The 23,779-nt window shown below is 45.6% G+C and overlaps 1 protein-coding gene across 3 annotated transcripts in view; it reads right to left on the bottom strand.

The window, feature by feature from the left end:
- FAM117A (family with sequence similarity 117 member A) overlaps positions 1 to 10,475 on the bottom strand; it is a 42,889-nt gene extending 32,414 nt beyond the window's left edge. For all 3 annotated transcript variants that reach the window (XM_082602666.1, XM_082602667.1, XM_082602668.1), the window contains exon 1: positions 10,241 to 10,475. In XM_082602666.1, the coding sequence (XP_082458792.1) occupies positions 10,241 to 10,436 (196 nt within the window). In that variant the 5' untranslated portion in view covers positions 10,437 to 10,475. The remainder of the gene's footprint in view (positions 1 to 10,240) is intronic.
- Between the last annotated feature and the right edge of the window lie 13,304 nt (positions 10,476 to 23,779).

The raw sequence follows: 23,779 nt of genomic DNA, 5'->3' as shown, positions 1-23,779 counted from the left end.
AAGAAAGCAAGGGGGGGGCTTCCCTGGTGGCGCGGTGGTTGAGAGTCCACCTGCCGATGCAGGGGACACGGGTTCGTGCCCCGGTCCGGGAAGATCCCACGTGCCGCGGAGCGGCTGGGCCCGTGAGCCATGGCCGCTGAGCCTACGCGTCTGGAGCCTGTGCTCCGCAACGGGAGAGACCACAGCAGTGAGAGGCCCGCGTACGGCAAAAAAAAAAAAAAAAGAAAGAAAGCAAGCAAGGGGGCCGTGCTACTCGGTGATGGGTCCACTGCCCTGCTCCCCGCTCCCTGCCTCCGATGCAGACAGCAAGCCCTCGAGTGTTCTGGTTTAGAGATGAACGAGTACACGGACAGGGACCAGGAAAAGTACTTGTTACATAAGGTAGTTGGTCACTTTTTTCCTCTGAACGAGAAAAACCAACAACAAAAGCATTTATATGAAGCATGGAAATAGCTTTATTATGTAGAATAATTTTTATAATATTTGTTATAATGGGGCTTTACCTTATGCAGTTGGGAAATAACTGGGAAAGGAAGGTTCCACATAAGCATATGGTTATTAGAACATACAAGAACTCTATACAAAATCTGGTTTTGTAAGAGAAATAAGGAGGTAAAAGCGGCCCATAACCTTCTCTATGAAGCAGGTCAGGCAGTTCTCCATGACACCACATCCCTAGTTGGAGCTTTCTCCTGAGTTCAAGTCCCTTCTGGTCCCCTTAGTGGGCACACACTTGTCTCATAAAGGCACTATCACGTATCACAACGACTCCACTCCCAGTTAACCTAAAGCTAGGAGAGGGAGACACGCCCAGGCAGAGTATGGCAGGGGTGGGGGAGGTCTGGACCAGCCGTCCCCTACATGGAGGACTGAAGTGTCACCTATGACACAATGCCACCTGCACCTAGCCCCCCCACCACAGAAATGCACCACCCACATTTACTTCTGACTGCTTTCGGGGGGTTCCACATAGTCACACAGAAGAAAAACACCCTTTCCTGTAAGCTCCATCTTAAGAGTATCTCCCTGACATGGCCCCAAGCTCAGTAACCATGACCATGACCCCACCGAGGCAGGAAAACCCTGCCTCCTGGGCCCTAGCTGTCCCTGGTTAGCTTCTCATTCCACGTGGAAACTGCGTATCTACAAACAGTTGGAAACACTCAAAAGCTGCCACCACGTCACACACATAATGTAATAACCATCACCCTCCAGTCAGCTGCACCAAGTGGATAGTTACTTATGGGGTGCTGAAGGAACAAACAGACTTCTCTGCAGCCCATTTTCCTCTCCAATTCTCTTCTGGTCAGTTAAACAAACGAAGTTTTGCTCCTGGAATACAGGTATATATAAGCAGAAGGGAAATAGGTCGGGTGTGTGCTGGGCAGGCAGCAGAGGATGCCAGCCTGAGGGGAAATTCCCCACTGACTCTCCACACATATGTGGGAAGAGCCCTGGATCAGGAGCAAAAGGGCTTTATTAGTCACATGGTCTTGGGCAAGTCACTTCCTCTCGGGGCCTCAGTTTCCTTATCTGCAAAAACAAGCAAATGCCACCTGCACCTGCAGGACTGTGGCAAGGTTGAATGAGAAACGTTCGAGGGTACCGACTGCGAGCCACAAAGAGCTAAACATGCAGAACGCGTTGTCAAAACTAACACTATCCATAGTCTCAGCTTCCCTGAAAAATGCAGATGAATTTTGGGGCGTTCCAGGGTTGGGATCCACAGACTCTTTCTTTCCACAGAAGCAGCAGCTGTAGCCTTCTCCTGTGAACACAAAACTCCCCAGGATTACGGTTCTAATGAGAAAGAGTCCAGGTGCTGCCTTCAGCATTAAGATGTGCACATACCACATGGATGGCCTCACATGGGCCTCCTCTCCCCAACTTCGAAATCCAGACGACATGATATTGTGAAAGCTCTCTGGTTGCATCCCCTCTGTCATGCCAAATGCTATCCACTCCACCCTCAACTCCAATTTGTGTGTCATATCTGATGGGCATGGGTTACAAAGACAATCCCCAAATAGGGGCTGGGCGTCAGGTTCTCAGCCAGCTTGCAGGTGTAGGGCAGGGAGCGCATGTGTTATCAGCCGCGGTTCTCTCAAAGCCGTGTGGGTGATCAAACATACATAGAGCACAGAAAACTCTTAAAGGGAAGGCAGTGTGGCAGGTTGGGGAGAGAAGAGGGGAGGAGGGAAGAGAAGCTTCCTTTCCTTCCTTGCAATCACATTTTCATTCTGTTCAAAGTTACCCACAGCTGAGCAGGTTTATAAAACCATTTTGACTAAGCCACCAGGCCCGTGGTTGGCAGGGGAACACAGGCTCCATGGATGACATTGTAGGTATCAGGGCTTGGGGAATGACAGTGAGCATCTCTTTCCGGCATTTCCCCCATTTGGTGGGGAAAAGAGAAGGAGAATCAGCAGTGCTTCATATAAAGGATGGTGCCTGGCTTGGGAAGGGGGGCTTCCTGCCTGATCATACCTCTAAAACCACCCTAAAGCCAATAGGCAATTCCGCTCCCTAGCCTAGAAAAGCTGCTAATTCAGATTCTGTTTTCCTGCTTTCCTTGGCTATGCGTTATAGCAGTACTAGGAATTTGGTGCAAATCTACCTGGAGTGAGAGAACATCCTGCTTTCATCTGTCTCCGTGGCCTCTCACCCATATCCACATAGAAGCCTAAAGCCAGGTCTTCTGGCTCTTTTACAAAATCACAACAAACTCCTCAACATTGGCTGTTTCCATGGATCAACCTGGTAACTAACGGCCCAAGCTTACCCTCTGGCTTTAAGTGTGTGGGGAACAGAACCTACAGGCCTAGCGAAGACATCCATGGAAATGCCACGTCTTCGCCACCAGCTGGGCTTCGAGCCCAATGACCAGGATGAATGGGAGACCAGTGACTTGAAGAGAGAACACTAACACTTCGGGCAGGGTGGGGGGGGGCCTTGTAAGTAGCTAAAGAGAGGTATTATAAAGGGGGCACAGAGTGTGGGGGCCAGAAGTGGAAAAAACCATTTCAAATGAGCCCGGGGAAGTGTGGTTCACTCTCCCCACCCTTGCTGCCTTTCCAGCAACTCCATCCAACAAGCATTTATTGAGCACAACAATCCCCATCTGCCCTGGCCCTCCCTCTGCAAAAACACTCAAATCTGTTCAAGCTGCAGGGTGAGCTCCATTGCACTTGAACTTGAAACATGAGGTGCCTACCTTTTAAAAAGGCAGGCACACAATTTCCAGCATGGGGCAGAAAGGACTGAAGAGACTTGAGAAAGTTAAAGAACACAGCTGACCAGACAAGGACACACCAGTACCACTTTCAACAGGGAAGGGGGAGAGTAAAAATTTACTTTAATGGTAGGGGGTAATGTCCTGGCCAATTAAAACAAAAGCCTGCTAGAGACATCTCTCATTAACCCTAACACTGAATATTCCTTCATTCTATACCTCCTCCAGCTTGAATTTATCTTTTATTTGCTGGTGCACATGTTAGTAATTTGCGTTTAGAGTTGTATGTTTAATCCTACCTTTGCCTCTTGAGGAGGTTAGACCTCCACGCTCTCCGGCATGTTTTCATTTAGGATCAGATGATGAGGGACGCAAGCGGCAGAGCAGGTGGTAATCTAGACCTACGCTCATTAACAAAGCTCCCCCCGGAAAAGCCACCCACCATTTGCAAGATAGAGAGTACAGGGCCGGAGAAGAGGCACCCCAAACTTACCACCCTGCCTGCCAAATACTGCCCAACTCTAAGAAGCCACATTCAGGCAGGCTCTGAGAGAAAACTCCCCCACCCCTGAAGCCTGCCGCTTCAGATCGACCAAAGCCCCAGGAGGAGTCTTCCCAGGCCTCCCCCAACCTCCCCCCTTTTAGAATGTGCAGGCAGAGCTGAGCCCAAGGCACTCGCCACCCCTGGTGTCAGCTGTCTGGGGCTCAAGAGCAGGGCAGGTTAAGTGTCTGCACACAGTCCAGACTTCAGTTCCAGGTTCCCCAGGGGCTGGAGTGGTAAGTTTTTCTATTATGAAATACTTTGATAGCATTCTTTTAGGTTCGTTGAAGCCACCCTTGATTGGCTGTGGTGCTCCCACACAGTAAAAGTCGATTGAGGCATACTCAGGGCCTAAGAATAAACATTTAAATGACTCCAAGCTGGGCATTCAGCTTTGTAGTGACCCTGAGGAAAAGTGTGGAGGAGAAAACAAAGTGCCAGGAAGAGTTTTCAAAACCAGGAGCTTCACTGAGGACCATGAGCCTGAAGCCTGGGTGAGAGCAGCCAGCTGTGCAGAGCTTCCCACCAGACAGCTGTTCCCAAGAACAAGAGCCCCTTCACAAGCTCCACACAACTGGAGAGGAACTGGAAAACAGATAATTTACGGCTTCAAATATAATCCAAAACTCTTTTCTCTCTGAGATCAGGATTTGTTTTGGACCCAACAATGTGACTAGATTTGGCTAATGTTTGGTTAATTCATAAACCAGCAAATCAAATAATGGAGGCCTCTGTGAAGACTCAACTCAGGCAGAGGTGGAAAGTTGACCAGATTCCCCACCCAACTTTGCTTTGCTTCCACTCTTCCCTGCTCCCTCTTCTATCCATCTCAGAGAGGGATAAAACTTACTGACTCACGAAGAGACAGTCCAGTCTCACTAAACTAACTTGCTGGTGGTCACCCACCTTCACTCTGAAATGGGAAGCAAACACAAGGTTTTCCCTTCCAGCCCTTTCAAAGGGCTCCAAGCTGCCTGTGGAATAAGAGTAAGCCCAGGTAAGTCTAGTAAAGCATTTGAGCTAGTGTCATATAGCATTTGATATATATGATAGTGTCAATAAGAACTCAAAAACCAGACCTGCCCCCAGAATATGTCACACCCTAAAGTCTGAATCCTTTGGCACCAAGGCTCTATGTGAGAGCTGTAAGAATCCAGAGGATGATGCTCCATTAGGATCCAAGGAATAGGGATTCCCTGGTGGCGCAGTGGTTAAGAATCCACCTGCCAATGCAGGGGACGTGGGTTCGAGCCCTGGTCCGGGAAGATCCACATGCCACGGAGCAACTAAGTCCGTGTGCCACAACTACTGAGCCCGTGTGCCACAACCACTGAAGCCCGCATGCTTAGAGCCCATGCTCCGTAACGAGAAGCCACCGCAATGAAAAGCCCGCACACTGCAATGAAGAGTAGCTCGCCACAACTACAGAAAAGCCTGCGCGCAGCAACGAAGACCCAACACAGCCAAAAATAAAATAAATAAAATAAAAATAAATAAATTAAAAAAAGAGCCAGGGAATAGTGTGGCCTTGGTGCCCATTACATCATTCATTATAAACTAGCAGAAAACGCAGGCGAAGTGTTCTCTGGCTATTAAAGCCCACCAACCACTTTGGCAACGCTCATATTGCCACCACAACTATGACAATTTTGCAGTCCTGCCTCAAATTTTCTAGAGGACAATCTATATCTGGAACCAGAGACAACGAGGCCCTCTTACCGCCACCCCACACTGTTGTTCTCAGCCCTTCTCCACTGACCTCAAATGGTTTAAAAAATCCTCGCTCTATGTGACCTAAGTGGAGAGCTTCCATATGTATGATCCTTCACTGTCCAAAATACTGAAGAACACGTGGACGCACTCTCCTTTGGGTACCAAAAAGATAAAGTAGTTAGGCACCTTAGCCCCCAGTTTCAAGATGCCATCATTGGTGATAACATTTAAGAGTCAGATATTTCAGCAGTGCATTTTGCTGACCATGTGCCTAGTGCTAGCAAAGCTGTCAAAAGCAAGCTAGCAGTGTCAGGCTGGGAAGTGCCTGGTGTTTAATGCCTCCCAAACAGAAGCTGCCTCAATCACAGGTTTTCAAAGCACAATTGTAGCTCTTAAAGGATTTTAACTGCAGTCCCAAGCTTCATTATAGCAAGATGGCTCCGTGGCATAGAAAAGTTACACTCTATTCTAATCTCCAGGCTGTTGCAAACCAAGGACCATGGTTTGATGAGGGCTTCGTCTCAGAGCTTCTAATAAGCAACCTCCTTTATGTGGTTCCATACCTCTCTAAACACCCACCCCCTAAGGACTAAGTTCACAAGAGCACTGCAAGAAAAGGAGTTTAATAATTACCAAGAGCACTTAATAACAATGCTGCCTTACATTCATTGAGACAACCATCCTGGAGAACCTAACGGACATTTGAAATAAACCCTTCCTATGTCCCTGTGAGGAAGTCAGTATTTGAGGGCAGCCACGACTACCACCAGCTCTCAATGATCTGTTCATAAAAATAAAAAGGAGAAAAATCCAAAACAGGAGATAAGCCTAAAGTAATTTCCATCTGATTTTGAAATATGTTCACTGCAGTTGTGGGTTGTTAGATTTGGAAGGAGGGTAAGAGGGGAGGAGATGCAAATTTGCCTAACAGTTAAGCTTTTATGTAAATCCAAACTAGTTTATAGCTACCGAACACATGTCACCTGACAAAGATGGGGGTGGGCAGCATGGATTCACATGTGCTGATCTTCTATAAAGATTGAGAACTGACTGGAAGCTGATGATCCTCCTTTCTTTTTCCCTGAAATATGAGTGGGGATACAGGCTTCTTAGTGTTCTTTACCCCCTTAGGATTTTCTGCAGAAGTGTATACTACACACATTTGAAACTCATCTTTTAATAGGAATATTGGTCAGGAACATTGCTGAAGACAAGGAGTAGGCCAATTTTTTTCTGAAAAGTGTCATGTAGTAAACATTTTAGGTTTTGTGGGCTATTCCGTCTCTATCACAACTACTCAGCTCTGTCATTGTGCACAACTACTCAAATTCTGTCAGTGTGCAAAAGCAGCCACAGTCAGTACCTAAATGAAGGAGCAGGGCTCCACGTGTTCCAATAAACCTTTATTTACGAAAACAGGCAGAGGCTTGGATCTGGTCTGCAGGCCATAATGCCAAACCCCGTTTAAGAAGAGTCCGGTGGGCAGAGGAGGTTCAGAGGCAGCACTGGACTCCCCCAGCACCCAGCTGGCCAGTGGGGCTGGTCCACTAGAGAAGAATTTGCAAAGCTGTATTGAACATTAGCTTCTGGACATGGATATGGAGACACTAAACAGAATAGGTAAGACTGGAACCCAGAACAGTTCACCTCCTAGCCCCGTTTTGTCCATCATCAGTGGTCCTGGAAGAATATAAAAGTCAGCAGCCTCCAAGTGACTAAAGACATAAACGAGAATTTAATTAAAGGGGAAACTGCAGTAAGAAGTTCATCCTGGGTTTCTGCTACCCACGAGTAGCTCTTAGCTTCTTAGCGTTGACCTTCATTTTTCTCTCCACTCTCTTCTACCTTCCACACCCCTCGCCCAGGCTTGTAAAAATGAAGCCATTCCTCACTTTATGAAGACATCCCTTACAGGTGAATGGCCACAGAAGGTAAATCCTGCTCTTTACACCATAACCCCCCTTTTTTTTTAAACAACATCTAATATACCTAGTCAAGAACACAACAGGGTGTGTGGTGGAGAGAGAACTGCACAGCCCTGAGCACTACGTCACTTTGAGATGGGAAACAGAAACAGTGACGACACTTAATTGTTCCTAAAACTCCTGTCTCAGCTCACATGCTTTTTTAAACAGTTGGGTTTCAGAGCCCTGTTTAGAAAGCTCATTTTAAAAGATGAGCGAATAAAAGTGCAAGTGAAATTCTGAAACCTGCAGTACTGGTTTCAGACCAATATGGGTTTGCTCTTTGAAGCCTGAAAAGGCAATGGGCTCTGGCCAACAGTGCTCTCACCTTGGCTGGGTGGAGAGAATAACAGCAATATAAGCAGCAGCAAACACTTCAGGGTACCTTCTACTTGCCAGGCACTGTTCTAAGCACTTTATAGCTACTGACTCATTTGATTCTTATGATGTAGATATTATTATTCACACTTTACAGATGAGGATATTGAGGCACAGAAGTTACTTAACTTCCTCTAAGCCACACAGCTAGTAAAAGGTAGAACCTGGATTCGACACCCAGGTAACTCTGGCACGCAAAGCCATTCTCTTAAGGGTTTATGACTGCAAGGCTTTTACTTCTATCACGTATATCCTACGGGCCCAGAGGAAACCACTTCTGCCACTTCTCAAGGCCGAGGAATGGAAACAATCTGAACACACATAAAGGTAAAAGTTAACATTCAGAAGACCTGATGTGCTCCCAAACCAAAGGCCAGGAACATTTCCTTAATGTCTGGCCACAAAGAACTCCACAGGCTCAGGCCACTCTTCCCTCCTCCTGTCTTTCCTCTCTCCTGCCTCACTGAAAACTATAGATAATCCCACTACAGACCAGGTAAGTGCCTTATTAGTGCCTCTGGGATACTAATAGGTGGAGAAACAATCCATCAGCCCAATCCATAAGCAAGAGTTCACCCAATCTGCCTTAAATCACCCAACAAATTGTGCAGAGCTCTAGCTTCCTATGTTTTTACCAGTATCTTAGGGTCCCTGGCCCTAAAAAAGGAACAGGCCATGTGAAGAACCCAGTCATCCAAAGCTACACTCTTCTTTCCACAGCGTCCACCAGTGTTTGTCCTTTAAATATTAGTTCTATAGTAGACACAAAATAACTGCTCTTAAAATATGACTGCTAATAGATTTCCAACTAATACACAGGCAGGCTTTCTGTTGATTTCTACTAAAAGCAACTAAGCTTCAGGTGCTTGCTGTTCTACTAACTTCCCTGGACTCCAAGGAAGCACAAACAAAACCAATAGGTTTGTAGTCTTCTGGTTTGCTTTACAGCAGTTCATGAGAGGCATGAGTTTATCTGGGCATTGCCCTGCTCTACAGATTCTAGGCATACTTTTACTAGTTGGTTACCATCTTGCTACCAGATTTGACCAAGTTTCTGCGTTCCAAGATGCAATGCTAACATTTACAATGAAGTCCAGACAGACTTGGATCTTCTACTTCAGAGACCCTCTTAATCCCATTCCTACCTAGGAAGGCACTGTAGCAGCTATACTTTCAGGAGAGGGTGTGCTGAAACTAAGTTTAGTCATCACAAAAAGCTCAAGAAACTCTGGTTTAGAGAATGTCATTAACCATCAGATGGCAGGGACCATGACTTTTGTACCTTTGGTAGACCCTGAGGCTTTGGAAGTGTGCAGTGATCTTTTCACATTTGGTGTGAATCAAATGCAAGTCTCACTTTCAACTTCTTGCCAACCTCCTCATGCAATTAGGTTCCTTTTCCCATTCCTAACTGCCTGCATTTGCAGGGGATCCATTACAACTTTGAGTGTGAAAGCAAGATTAAGCTTGCTCTTCCCTAGTTTCCCCATATCCACCACATTATTAAGCTGCTATTAAGACATCTTTTTGGTGCTGTTCAGAACGTGGGGGTATTTGCCACAATGTACTTGAATGTAGCCCTCACCCCACTGCCACGTTGACTGACATGCCCAGGACAAAACAGCCTTGATGGGGGGAGGAGGGAAAGGCAGGGGGCAAACTACTCAGATTCTACACCCCCCCCCCCACAATGGTTGCAAGCCAAATTAAGCAGGTCAGTGATCTGGGAACATACAACTTCTGGGCCAACCAAGAGGAATGTAGGGAATAGGAGCGGAGCGTTTGTACGGTAGTAAAAGCCGTTAAACTAACTTATTCCAACGGCTCAGAAGAAATCAGCTCCAGGAGGTGGCAGAAAGGGAAGCCCACGTGAAGTGGTGGGAAAAGGAACTCTAGAGCTGCAGAACGGGATGCTGGTGCCAAACTCAAGTTGGAGAACTAACACACAGCTCCACGGGGCTCTCCTCCATGCCCCTCCCCCTTCCCGTGCAGACATCCAGCGCCCACCGGCTCCTCGCTCCAGCTCAAACCCTGCATAGGGCGCCCCCATCACGCGCCACTCACTCCTTCCTCACACCTCGCTGCCACCCCTGCATCTTCCACTCACCCCCACACGACACCTCTGCCCACTTTTCGGTTACGCCCCCAAAGCCAGCCTCCATCTGCCAGGTTCCTTCCCTCACCTCTCGGCCCCGACTCCTTGCACACTCTGTCCCGGCGGTGCACTCCGCGTTCACGGCTCCTCGCTCTTGCTCCTTCCGTCCTCGCAGACTTTGCGCGACCCCCTTGCTCTTCCTTCGCCCCAACCACTTTCCCCTCACACTTCTCCCCATACCCCTCCCCCCAGTCACGCGCCCCCCCTCCCCCAACGGCTCCCCTCGCCACCCCGCACCCACTCCAGGCCCGACTCACCTGCGCGGCCACCCCCGTCCCGGCGCTGGTGAGGCTGCTGCAGCTGGAAGGGGACGGTGGCCCTGAGCGGCTGCAGCCCAGCCCGGGGGGAGCCGGCGGGGGCTGGGGGAGAGCAGCCCCGCCGGAGCCCCCCTGCCCCTCCGCGCCCCGGCCCCCAGGCACCTCCGCCTCTGCCGCCCACTGCGGCCCCCGCCATCGCCCGCCCGCCTGACTGCCGGCCTGCCTCGGCCCCACAGCGAGCCCCACACAGCCCCCCAACCCCCGCTGCTGCTGCTTATCTGCCCTAGGAGGTGGAGACCGGCCCCCCTCAGCCCAGAGCCCTCATTGGCCTACGGATCCCCAGACCCCTCCTCCCAACCAATCCTCGGCTTGATCTTCCCATACCAGAGGATGATTGGTCGATACCCTTAGCGATCCAACCCAAGACCCCACCTCCACCCCACCCCTGCCTGCTGTCCCACGTCCGAGGGTCCGCTGATTGGTCCGTCCGGAAGAGGGCTGGTTTTCCGGCGCCGCCAATGAGAAGATGCAGAAAAGGGGAGCGTCACACCCAGTCCCAGGTAGTATGCAAATACGATATCACGTGACGTCAGGCTAAGCGGGGGCGGGACCGGGTGTAAAATGGAATCAAGCAGTAGTGAAATCATTATGGGGGGCAGGGAGGAGTGTCAAACTTTCAGCAGTTGAGTCCCGGCAAGTATGGAGAAACTAATAACTTCAAAAAGCCTTACTTTTGGTTTAACCTAAAAACATTAGTTTTGAATCCTCATAGGATCTCAACGCTGCTTGCAAGCTCCAAAGTAAGTTTCTACAAACTAATGCAAAGTTTTCATAACATTTGCATGCGATTTGCATTATATCCGTGAACTTAATGGCTACTGTGCCTCACGTGACACCACATTTGTCTTTCTTCGCATTTCCAAGTCCTTACTTGGTGTTGGTCCAACCTAAAAAAAAGCAGCTGCTAGCCCGTAAATTAAATTGAGACTGAAAAGGCGCAGAGTCGCCCATTCTAACTCTAGCTCAGCACAGTGGAAGGAACAAAGTGACTGAGAAAGTTGTCCAAATTTGCACAGTGACTCCATAAGCAAATCCTGGTCTTCCCAGTTCAATGCTCTCTGACCTACAAGTCAAAATGAGACTGGACGGTCCCCAAAAAGAATGCACGCAGTTGTGAAAATCATATATTATAATATACATGACGAGATTTGGGGAGGAAAAGAGGGTTTAAGTTACTATTTAAAATTATTACTCTTCAAAAGAAAAAATTGTTACTCGTGGTATTCATTAACCATTTTGTTCTCTTATATGGAAAAAGTGAAAGGCAATCAACCCTGGATTGTCTGTGATAAGGGACCATCCAAATAATTAGATAATTCCCTCCAGGTTTATATTTAGCCATGATATCTATTTTTGATCTTGCTACAAATTTATCTTTCTATTTCTGTTTTTGCCCGGCTTAACGTTAAAATGAAGGTATTCCCTGAAGCCATACTAACTAATCAGAGAAAAGGAGGTAATCTGGGAGCGTGCTGCAAGGCAAGGAGAGGTCATTCTTGGGATTAAATATTGAAAGCAGAAAATACCCAAAGTGGAAATTCATGAACTGGATGAATATTAAAATCAGCCTATGTACAGAGAACAAATTGAGGCAATGGAACGTCCTAAAGAAAGGTTTTCTTTGCAAAGAGTATATCCTTGCAGATTTGAAAAATTTACTTCGAGGTCTGACATTTGAAATCTTTTTTAGTGACAGGGAGATGCTGTACTCCTTTTCCATGAAGATGACAACTTTACCAAAGGCAGATAGGAATGAACAAAAATTGATGAACTGATAAAAATTCAGTCTTTATAAACTTAACTCAGTTTTTTAAAAAAATCTTGCAATTTATAACATTCCTCAATTCCAATTAGTTCAAAGTCTTCATATACTTTTTTTTTTAAATCCCCATGACAATCTGGAAAAAGAAAACCATGGATTCTTATTATGGTGCAAGTAGAGAAACTGAGGCCCCAAAAGGTGAATCTTTTTGATTCCTAGCTCAGATCTCTATCGGATCTTATTGCACCACCCTGCCTCACATCTTCATTAATAAAATCAGTAATAGTAGCTGATAACATTCAGTGGGTTCTTTTCTCCATGCCAGGTATATATTAAGCATCGTGCATACATTATCTCATTTGATTCTCATCATGATACCTATGAGATGGGTATTATCTCCTCTTCATTGAGGCTTCAGACTGAAGCAAGATTACTTACTGCCCCAGGTTATTCAGGCAGCCTGACTCCAGAGCTGAAATCCTAATCTCTATTCCTTTAAAACTTTCTTATGAACATAGAAGGATTACTATGTATATTTTACATAAAGAGTCTCCAAAGATGCAATTTGGCTGAGATGTTAAAATTAACTCTTCACAGCTTTCATGTACATCATGTCATTTAATTTTCACAATAGGCATGTAATAGGTAGAATATTACCAGACAAAGATACTACAAAAAAAGAAAATTACAGACCAATATTACTGATGAATATAGATGCAAAAATCCTCAACAAAATACTAGCAAACAGAATCCAACAACACATTAAAAGGATCATACACCATGACCAAGTGGGATTTATCCCAGGGATGCAAGGATTCTTAAATATAAGCAAATCAATCAATGTGATACACCATATTAACAAATTGAAGAAGAAAAACCATATGATCGTCTCAACAGATGCAGAAAAAGGTTCTGACAAAATTCAACACCCATTTATGATAAAAACTCTCCAGAAAGTGGGCATAGAGGGAAACTACCTCAACATCATAAAGGCCATATATGACAAACCCACAGAAAACATCATTCTCAATGGTGAAAAACTGAAAGCATTTCCTCTAAGATCAGGAACAAGACAAGGATGTCCATTCTAACCGCTATTATTCAACATAGTTTTGGAAGTCCTAGCCACGTCAATCAGAGAAGAAAAAGAAATAAAAGGAATACAAATTGGAAAAGAAGTAAAACTGTCACTGTTTGCAGATGACATGATACTATACATAGAGAATCCTAAAGATGCCACCAGAAAACTACTAGAGCTAATCAATGAATTTGGTAAAGTAGCAGGATACAAAATTAATGCACAGAAATCTCTTGCATTCCTATACACTAATGATGAAAAATCTGAAAGAGAAATTAAGGAAACACTCCCATTTACCACTGCAACAAAAAGAATAAAATATCTAGGAATAAACCTACCTAGGGAGACAAAAGACCTGTATGCAGAAAACTATAAGACACTGATGAAAGAAATTAAAGATGATACCAATAGATGGAGGGATATACCATGTTCTTGGATTGGAAGAATCAATATTGTGAAAATGACTATACTACCCAAAGCAATCTACAGATTCAATTCAATCCCTATCAAATTAACAATGGCATTTTTTATGGAACTAGAACAAAAAATCTTAAAATTTGTATGGAGACATAAAAGACCCTGAATAGCCAAAGCAGTCTTGAGGGAAAAAAACGGAGTTGGAGGAATCAGACTCCCTGACTTCAGACTATACTACAAAGCTACAGTAATCCAGACAATATGGTACTGGCACAAAAACAGAAACATAGATCAATGGAACAGGATAGAAAGCCCAGAGGTAAACCCACGCACCTATGCTCAACTAATCTATGACAAAGGAGGCAAGCATATACAATGGAGAAAAGACAGTCTCTTCAATAAGTGGTGCTGGGAAAACTGGGCAGCTACATGTAAAAGAATGAAATTAGAACACTCCCTAACACCATACACAAAAATAAACTCAAAATGTATTAGAGACCTAAATGTAAGACCAGACACTATCAAACTCTTAGAGGAAAACATAGGAAGAACACTCTATGACAGAAATCACAGCAAGATCATTTTTGATCCACCTCCTAGAGTAATGGATATAAAAACAAAAATAAACAAATGGGACCTAATGAAACAAAAGCTTTTGCACAGCAAAGGAAACCATAAACAAGATGAAAAGACAACCCTCAGAATGGGAGAAAATATTTGCAAATGAATCAATGGACACAGGATTAATCTCCAAAATATATAAACAGCTCATGCAGCTCAATATTAAAGAAATAAACAATCCAATCAAAAATGGGCAGAAGACCTAAATAGACATTTCTCCAGAGAAGAATACAGATGGCCAAGAAGCACATGAAAAGCTGCTCAACATCACTAATTATTAGAGAAATGCAAATCAAAACTACAATGAGGTATCACCTCACACCAGTTAGAATGGGCTTCATCAGAAAATCTACAAACAACAAATGCTGGAGAGGGTGTGGAGAAAGGGAACCCTCTTGCACTGTTGGTGGGAATATAAATTGATACAGCCACTGTGGAGAACAGTATGGAGGTTCCTTAAAAAACTAAAACTAGAATTACCATATGACCCAGCAATCCTACTACTGGGCATATACCCAGAGAAAACCACAATTCAAAAAGACACATGCACCCCAATGTTCACTGCAGCACTATTTACAATAGCCAGGTCATGGAAGCAACCTAAATGCCCATCGACAGATGAATGGATAAAGAAGATGTGGTACATATATACAATGGAATATTACTCAGCCATAAAAAGGAACGAAACTGGGTCATTTGTTGAGACATGGATGGATCTAGAGACTGTCATACAGAGTGAAGTAAGTCAGAAAGAGAAAAACAAATATCATATATTGACGCATATATGTGGAACCTAGAAAAATGGTACAGATGAACCGGTTTGCAGGGCAGAAACTGAGACACAGATGTAGAGAACAAATGTATGGACACCAAGGGGGAAAAGCTGCGGGGGTGTGGGGGTGGTGCTGTGATGAATTGGGCAATTGGGATTGACATGTATACACTGATGTGTATTAAATTGATGACTAATAAGAACCTGCTGTATAAAAAAATAAATAAAATTCAAAAAATAGGTAGAATATTACATGTACAATAGGTAGAAAATGCAGATATTATTGTCCTTATTTTACAGAAGGCTAAGTCACAGAGGCTAGATGACTTGCCCAAGATTTTCCACTTAGTAAATGGCAGACCCAGGACTAACATCCTAGGTCTTTTGACTTCAGATTCAAGTTTTTCCCAACAAACACTCAACTTCTAGACCACTAACCTGCCTGAGAGCCAAAGTGTGAGCCAGCTAGTCTCTTGAAATTTGTTCTTACCTGACAACTTTGTGCATTTTAGGACCCAACATGTAAATTCTCAGGCAGTCTTAGAAGATGATGTGTGATTTTTATTGGTTGGGCCATACAGTGTGTGTTAGAGGTAAAAGCCCTGGGGTGAGGAATCTTGAAATACTTTGGACAAATGGCTTCCTTTCTCTATGCCAGAATCAACTGTGCTTCATCAACCTCACAGAGCTGTTCTAAAGATTAAACGGTGGGACTTCCCTGGTGGCACAGTGGTTAAGAATCCGCCTGCCAATGCAGGGGACACGGGTTCGAGCCCTGGTCCAGGAAGATCCCACATGCCGCAGAGCAACTAAGCCTGTGTGCCACGACTACTGAGCCTGCGCTCTAGAGCCTGCGAGCCACAACTACTGAGCCCCTGAGCCACAACTACTGAAGCCTGCACGCCTAGAGCCCGTGCTCCGCAACAAGAGAAGCCACTGCAATGAGAAGCCCATGCACTGCAACGAAGAGTAACCCCCGCTCACCGCAACTAGATAAAGCCCACGCGCAGCAACAAAGACCCAACTCAGCCAAAAATAAATAAATAAATAAATAAATAAATAAGTTTTTTAAAAAAAGAGTCCACCTGCCAACGCAGGGGACATGGGTTCGAGCCCCGGTCCAGGAAGATCCCACATGCCATGGAGCAACTAAGCCCGTGCACCACAACTACTGAGCCTGTGCTCTAGAGCCCACGAGCCACAACTACTGAGCCTGAGTGCCACAACTATTGAAGCCCACGCGCCTAGAACCCATGCTCCACAAGAGAAGCCACCGCAATGAAAAGCCCACACACTGCAGTGAAGAGTAGCCCCTGCTCTCCGCAAATAGAAAAAGCCAGCACGCAGCAACGAAGACCCAATGCAGCCAAATATAAATAAATAAATAATTAAAAAAAAAAAAAGATAAAATGGCATATTATTGGACAGAGGCATTCTTCCCTTGGAGAGAAGGGTAATGTGGGTAGTCTCAAGGATATGGAGTTTAAATTTTATTCTAAAGCAGAAGTACCAGGAGTAGAGAGCCTGGACAGTGGAAGAAGAGTTGGTGGAGGTGGAACAGCTGAAGAATTGGATCTTCTGAATCCAGAGAGTCGTGGTCCTTCTTGATAAGCTGGCAAAAGACACTAAATTGACCTAGCTGGAGGAATGCAAAGGCAGGCATGTAGAGAAGATCCCTGTCTTCTCCTTACCCAGGTATCATGCCCAACCAGCTGTCTCTTATTCCCTTCTCTATCACTGATAGCTTCTCCTGGCATGGACATGATGGGAGGATAAAGTCCTCATCTGAAGATAAACCCCTGTCTGTTTCCTCCAATTAAAAAAGCCATGGCTTTGAGGAAGCTGCATGCTGCTAAGGGGAGATGTCTTGCCTTACAAAGCATCTTCTAGCTTGCAAGAAAACCTTTGTCACTGTCCCCCTATCATCTTTATCAACATAATTGTCACTAATTAATTCACTTGTCACAAATTTATTGAAATGACCACAATGTGCCAGACATAGAGCTAGGCACTAAGGAATGACAATAATGTTCGGAGACATACTTCCTATTCTGGAGTTCACAGCCCAGCAGGTCTTGAAGCCTGTAAGCAGAAGTGGTCTAGATGCTGTTCTGATTGAGACATGAGCTGGGTCCTGCTTTCAGGGAGGTCAGAGGCAGGCACTCAAAAACATCAGAAGTGGAGGATTACCTACACCAAGTATATCAATAAATTGTTTTTCATCTATGGGAGAATTACTTGCCTTAGAGGGTTCCAACAGCAAATGCTTAGTCCCTTGATCCCAGACTGATCTTGGGATGCCCATAGCTGTCACAAATAAATGAGGACTCAAGGAATTGGAGTTATTTTTCCTACAAGTGTGAGTCAGAGATACAGCCCCTCCCCAAACAGTCCCTATAAGGCCTGGGGTCCTTCAAAGCTGCAGAAGTCTGAGGGACTACCAAGGATGAAAGGCTGTGGAGAATTCTGGAGGATCAGAGGATCCACAGGGAGGCCTTATCCTGCTGGCTACTGAATTAAGAGAAGGCTGGGGTTGTCACAGCCAAGAGAAGCTTTCCAGTTCCGAAGGCGCCGTCCGGCCCTACTTCCACGGCACCTTGACCCTCACCCTGTGCATTTATTCTATAATAACCAACAAGAATGGAGATTCTAAATCACCATTTTTACCCTTCAGAATCTGATACTCAGTAGCACTTGTTCAGCAGGGACTAGAGAAGTCTTGACATTCCTTGGGACCTGGGGGACTATCTCTGAACTTCCTGGTAAATGTCTAAGTACTTACGTCTTTGGCCCCTGGGTTCCAAAATGATAAAAATGAAACATAAAATGACACAGACCCACAGTGTCTCTTTCTGACCTACCTCCTTCCCTCAGCCTCTGTCTGAAATGTCAGGCCCAGCCCCTCAGGGAACGAGATCCTGAGGAAATGGGGTCAGAGCTGAAGGAGCGGAGCAGCCTGAGAGGGATCGGGAAGGAGTGTTGAGGGAGCGAACGAGGTTATGGGAACAGAGTGGGGAGGGGGGCCCAGCCCTCAACCCCTCTCCCACTCCGGTGGCCTCCCTCTCCCTACATCCCTGCCCCCTTACGCCCAAGGTAACCGTGACCTGGATTTTGACCTTCAGTACCCTGACACACTTTGTCCCTTGCTGCGGCCCACCACTTTCTATCCTCTGCTTAGTTATCTCACTTGTTCATTCTCCTTCTTTCAGACTGGGTGATGTTCACTCCTTAACTCTTCTTTTCCTCTCGGTGGGAATCAAATTTTCCCGTAAACTGCAGCCTTTTAAAACTGAAACTTCCTCGTGTTGAACAATAAAGGATTTGTTGGATGTTTTAAAATAGGTAAAGGGTAAATGTGGGATCAGAGACATCAAAATTTTGGAATACAGGACCTAGTGGCGCTCCATGAAAAATACAAAGTAGATCTTTTTGGAAGAACTGGAGGAGACATTAGAGACTGTATATGATCCAGTCCCTTCATTTTACAAATGGAGAAGTGGGCGCCGAGACAAGGGAATGAATTGCCAGAGGCCACTTGGCAAATCAGAGGCAGGACAGGAGACCAGGGCTCCTGAATCCTGGTCAGTGTTGCCTCAAAACATAAATAAATAACTTCCAAAAGAATTTATATGGCATACTATTCAGCAATAAAAAGGAATAAACTACTGATATATGCTACAATGTGGATGGACCTTAAAAAACATTATGCTAAGTAAAAGAAGCCAGATGCAAAAGACTACATATTTATGATTCCATTTATATGAACTATCCGGAAAAGGCAAATTTATAGAGACAGAAAGCAGATCAGTGGTTGCCTAGGGCTAGGAGTAGAAGCAGGGATGACCTGCAAACAGGCACAATGGAACTTTTTGGGGTTATGGAAATGATCTAAAACTGGAATGTGGTGATGGTTGCACAACTCTATAAACTTAATAAAAATCATAGAATTATACATGTATAATAAGTGAATTTTATGGTATATAATTTATGCCTCAATCAATCTGTTAAAAAAAAAAAAAAAAAGGATTGGGCTTCCCTGGTGGCGCAGTGGTTGGGGCAGGGGACATGGGTTCGTGCCCCGGTCCGGGAAGATCCCACATGCCGCGGAGCGGCTGGGCCCGTGAGCCATGGCCGCTGAGCCTGCGCGTCCGGAGACTGTGCTCCACAACGGGAGAGGCCACAACAGTGAGAGGCCCTCGTACCGCAAAAAAAAAAAAAAAAAAAAATACAATGACCCCTGGAGCAAATAAGCTACAATACCCTAAACATTCTTCATCTAATTCCACACCTAATCCTTTTCCCTTCCCCTCACACCATGCGCCAAATCAGGAATCAAGTACCATGAAATCCAGTTCAAATATATTATAACAGAAGGGACAAGTGATATGAAAGTTGGTCTGTAGTTTAATTTCCTTCAGTCCTAGGGCATAGGTTCAGAACTTGTTTTCAGAGCCAAGAATATTATCTAAAGGGCTTTTGTAAGAGACAACTGCAAAATATCACCACAGATGCATCCTCAGTTTTATCTTCTGAAACTTGGATGTGATATTCCCCCTCCCTCCCTGCAATTCCACCATCTTCATCACCAGCTTCAACTTCCAATCAGACCTCAGGTCCTTCTAGCATTCCTCAACTGACCCTGTGAGGCACTAATGATGCCCCCAGGACTTAAGTGTTTGGTTTTTAGCCCATTATTTTGTGCTACCTTATGGGTAGCTTCATAATTCCTCTTCAGTCATTTTATATATGTCTGTCCTTTCTCCCCAATTCTGAGCAAAGGGACCCATTTGCTCTGTTATTTCTTGCCAGCTACTAGTGCAAGCCACTGCGTCCGGCGATGTTGAGGCAATGTTGGTTGTTTTTCCAACTAATGTTTCTGATCACTCCTGAATGCTGAGGCTAAAAGCCCTGCAGGAACTTCCCTGGTGGTCCAGTGGTTAAGACTCCACGCTCCCAATGCACAGGGCCCGGGTTTGATCCCTGGTCAGGGAACTAGATCCCGCATGCCACAACTAAAAGATCCCACGTGCCACAACTAAGACCCAGCGCAGCCAAATACATAAATAAATAATAAATAAAGCAACACTATAAAAAAAAAATAAATAAAAGCCCTGCAGACTAAAAGTAGGGAAGGCTCCAGGTTCTGTGAGGTCTAATACTTATATAATTTGGGGGTTCCTCTTTAACTTAAATAGTAAAATAATTATAGAATTAGGGAGAAAGACTTGGAAGGGTTCTGTGCAAGTGAGGGGCTCTGACTCTTACGTTTCATTAGCTTCATTGTAAATCTGTTTCTGACTGAAAAAACATGAAGCCTGGTTACATCCCATCCAACTCTTCAGCCCTGAATGATCAGGAGCCTATTCCTGGCTTTTCCTGTGGATACCCTGTACCCAGCACATCTATTCCACAAGAAGATTCTGGCTCAACAAAATGGCCTTGGCAGCCAAGTCTCTCTATTTAGTGAAAAAGTCCCAAAGGGCTGGATTAACACTCCTCCCACTTAGTAACTTGGGGCACTTAGAATAATGCTCCTTTCAGAGCAGGTGATTTCTTGCTATGCATGGTGGAGGGTGAGGACCTTGTATCCAATTCTTCCTGGAAGACCCTGATGGCTCAAAGCCTCGAGGAGTTGTGTTGTTATGCAGCAGAAGGGCCTGGAATGTTCCAGTACATTCCACCAGTGGCCTCTGTGACCCCTGCTTCTATTCAACTTGGGCAAAGGCCTGGTAATCTACAAAGTAGCGTGTATTCTGCTGGGGTAGGAAGCAGCTTGGTCTTACTTCTTCCATGCCACTCTGATAGTATCATACAAGTTGGCACCTTCATTGGAAGTCCCACCCAGAAGCTCCATCCAATTCTCTGACCTACTGGGTGTTTACCCAGAACGTCAAGTCAGGGTCTAGATCTCAACCCTGTTAATTTTTTGGCCATATACACACAATTTTGAATTCTTCCCCCAAAATTCTTCCTGGGATCTCTGAATCTGTGGTGGGTCTGCATTCCTCAGAATGCCCAAGAAGCTTGTGCCACCTGTGGAGACACTAACATCAGGGCCTCGGAAAGAAGGTAATATAGTTAGGATGCTATAGACCATGTGCCCCAACGACACGGCATAGAAGAATACTTCTGCTTACTGGGAGCTTCCTATAGGCTAAGTAATTTGCACACATAATATTATTTAACCCTCAGTCTTAGTTATTATATCCTATCCAGTTGGTGTAACTATCCCCAATTCACAGGTGAGAAAACTGAGGCTCAGAAAGGTTAGGAAATGTATTGGAGATTATCTAGCTAGAGAAGACAGGTTCATCTGCTTTCAAAGACTGTGTATAACCACTACTGGGGGGTTCAGTGGACTAGGTCAGAGGGATGCAGACCTAGAGGTCCACCCTTACCCAGAAGTTGAAGGTCAGAGTTAGGAATACAGACCAGACCCTATAACCCACTTCCCTGCCTCCCCGTCACCTCCCCTGGCCCTAAACTCTCTAGAACTCTGATTTTGTTTATAGTGCAGAGAAGCAGTGCTCAGAAATTATGGAGGTTAGTCTGGCAGGTTCCAGCTGTTCTTGGTGAGGGAGTTGAACAGTTTTTGGAACTCCTCCTTGAAAAAAGCATGGACTAAATGCACTTCTTTTCTCCAAGCTTCCTACCTTGGGGAAGGAGAGAGATGGGGAAGCTGGGAGATTTCCATTTAGGAGAAACCAGAGACGATCAAAGGAGGTAGGACGGTGGTGCTGCCCTTTAAGAAAGGCTGCCAGAGCTCTGGAACTTGGACTCTCAAGAAACTTCTGTAAGGTGCCAAGTAAAGTGAGAAAGCTCTTCTTGGGGTCAAAAGAGGAGCTACAAGAGGAGGCCCTAGGGAAGACTTGGCAGAAAAGGGTGGGAAGGAAGTCAGACTCTATCCAGGACCAAAAGTGTGGTTTAATTCTGAACCCACCAAAACCAAAAAAAAAGAAAGGGGCTCACCCCTTGACTCCCCACGTCCGGGGTGGGACAGCCAAATAAGGGGAACTCTTGCCGGACTGTGCTCTCCATTTTGACACAAAACACTGGCTGCACTGCCTGCCTAGCCTGCCAGAGAGCTGCTGGAAAGAGCCACTGACCGCTGCATTTGGTTGATAAATGATGGGCACCCCTGCCTGCTGCCCATTCTCTTTTTTTTCTCCCTGCTTAGTTTGCAGCCTTCTGCCTGGCAGGGAGCCCCAGAATAGGGGTGGGAGAGAAGGGTCCTCCAGACAGTATTTAATCCTTAGTGATTTATAGGCTGCTGGAAGGGGAGGGGGGGGTGATGTCAGACAGGGGAAGCCCCTGGGACTAGTTTCCATGATGCATCAGCACACCATTGACAAGAGTCTAAGTATTTTCCTGATGCCTGTGCCTTCAGGCCCATCTTTGAGAGAAGATACAGCCCTTACCCCTCTGGTACCAGGTAGGATGAGACCAGCAGAGCTGGCTGGGAAATGAACACACAACCAAATCCTCAACCTTTAAGCCACACACTGCTGGGAGAGGGAAGAAATAAGTGAGGATGAGCAGCTCAATAGTTGCTTTTGGAGGATTTATTTTTTTAATGAATCCTCCATGGCTCTAAGAAAAACTATTTGAAATGTCCCTGCTTAAGGGGCCGGGGGTGGGGGGCGGGGCGGGTAAGTGCCAGGGATTGAAGGCTAAATGCCAGGGAGGCTGGTTGCAGGGATTCTTGGAACCAGGGCTATTGGCCTCCCTGCTGTGGGCTCAGGAATACCAGCTCCAGGCTCTGGTTGCCCTGAGAGATGCAGCCATTTTTACTTCTGATTGAAGGGCACCACCTTCTGGGATTTTCCATTCTTTGGTGAAAACCTGAGTAGAATATGCCCAGTGAACCAATGGGGCATGTGCCCAAGAGTCTGGAGGGCACTGGAGATAACAATGTGAGGCAGGGTGAGATCAATGCTTTTTATAGTTTAGAGTTTGGTCCCTGCTGGTGGAGAGAAGATGCATTTTGTGAGAGTATATGGTAATTGCCCTCCATAAGGATGATCTCAAAAGGTCAAGGGATGGGCCTTGAATAGCCCTAATGTCCCTGAAATAGTCTATTGTATAGCTATTGTCCATACATGTAAAGGAACCCTTCTTGACCCTATTCATACTCTTCTGCCTCTGGGATTTCCCAAGTGAAAATCATATTCTACTTTATCCCCAGACCCAAGTCTACCTCTTTTAAGCTTCAACAACAAAATAGTTCAACGTACATTTCTTGAGCTCCTACTATGTGCCAGGCATCGTGCTAGGTGCTGGGAATATAGAGATAAATAACACACAGTCTCTTCTCTGGGGAGTCCACAGTCTAGTTTTTGAAAGATTTTCCTTCGCACTGACTTTTCGGATTTGGTAAATAAATCTGCATCTATCCCCTTTATTTTTTTATTTTTATTTTTTGCGGTACACGGGCCTCTCACTGTTGTGGCCTCTCCCGTGGTGGAGCACAGGCTCCGGACACACAGGCTCAGCGACCATGGCTCACAGGCCCAGCCGCTCCGCAGCATGTGGGATCCTCCCGGACCGGGGCACGAACCCGTGTCCCCTGCATCGGCAGGCGGACTCTCAACCACTGTGCCACCAGGGAAGCCCAGCCCTTTATATTTTCATATGCATGGATCTCAGTCCCAGGCCACAATCTTTAAAATTTTGCCTCATATGGTAACCTCCATTTTCCCCTTGACCAATTTAGATAAATTTCTTTGGACTCTGATATGTCTTCTTAGGCGTTGAGTGACCAGAATTAGACACCATATTTCATATACAAATGCTATATGAATGTGTGTACAAGAGTAATGCTATGTCGTC

Source organism: Mesoplodon mirus (genome assembly GCF_964341445.2).
Source record: "Mesoplodon mirus genome assembly, chromosome: 18".
Classification (NCBI taxonomy): Eukaryota; Metazoa; Chordata; class Mammalia; order Artiodactyla; family Ziphiidae; genus Mesoplodon; species Mesoplodon mirus.
Note: the sequence above shows the minus strand (reverse complement) of the source record. Positions and strands in the feature narration are given on the sequence as shown.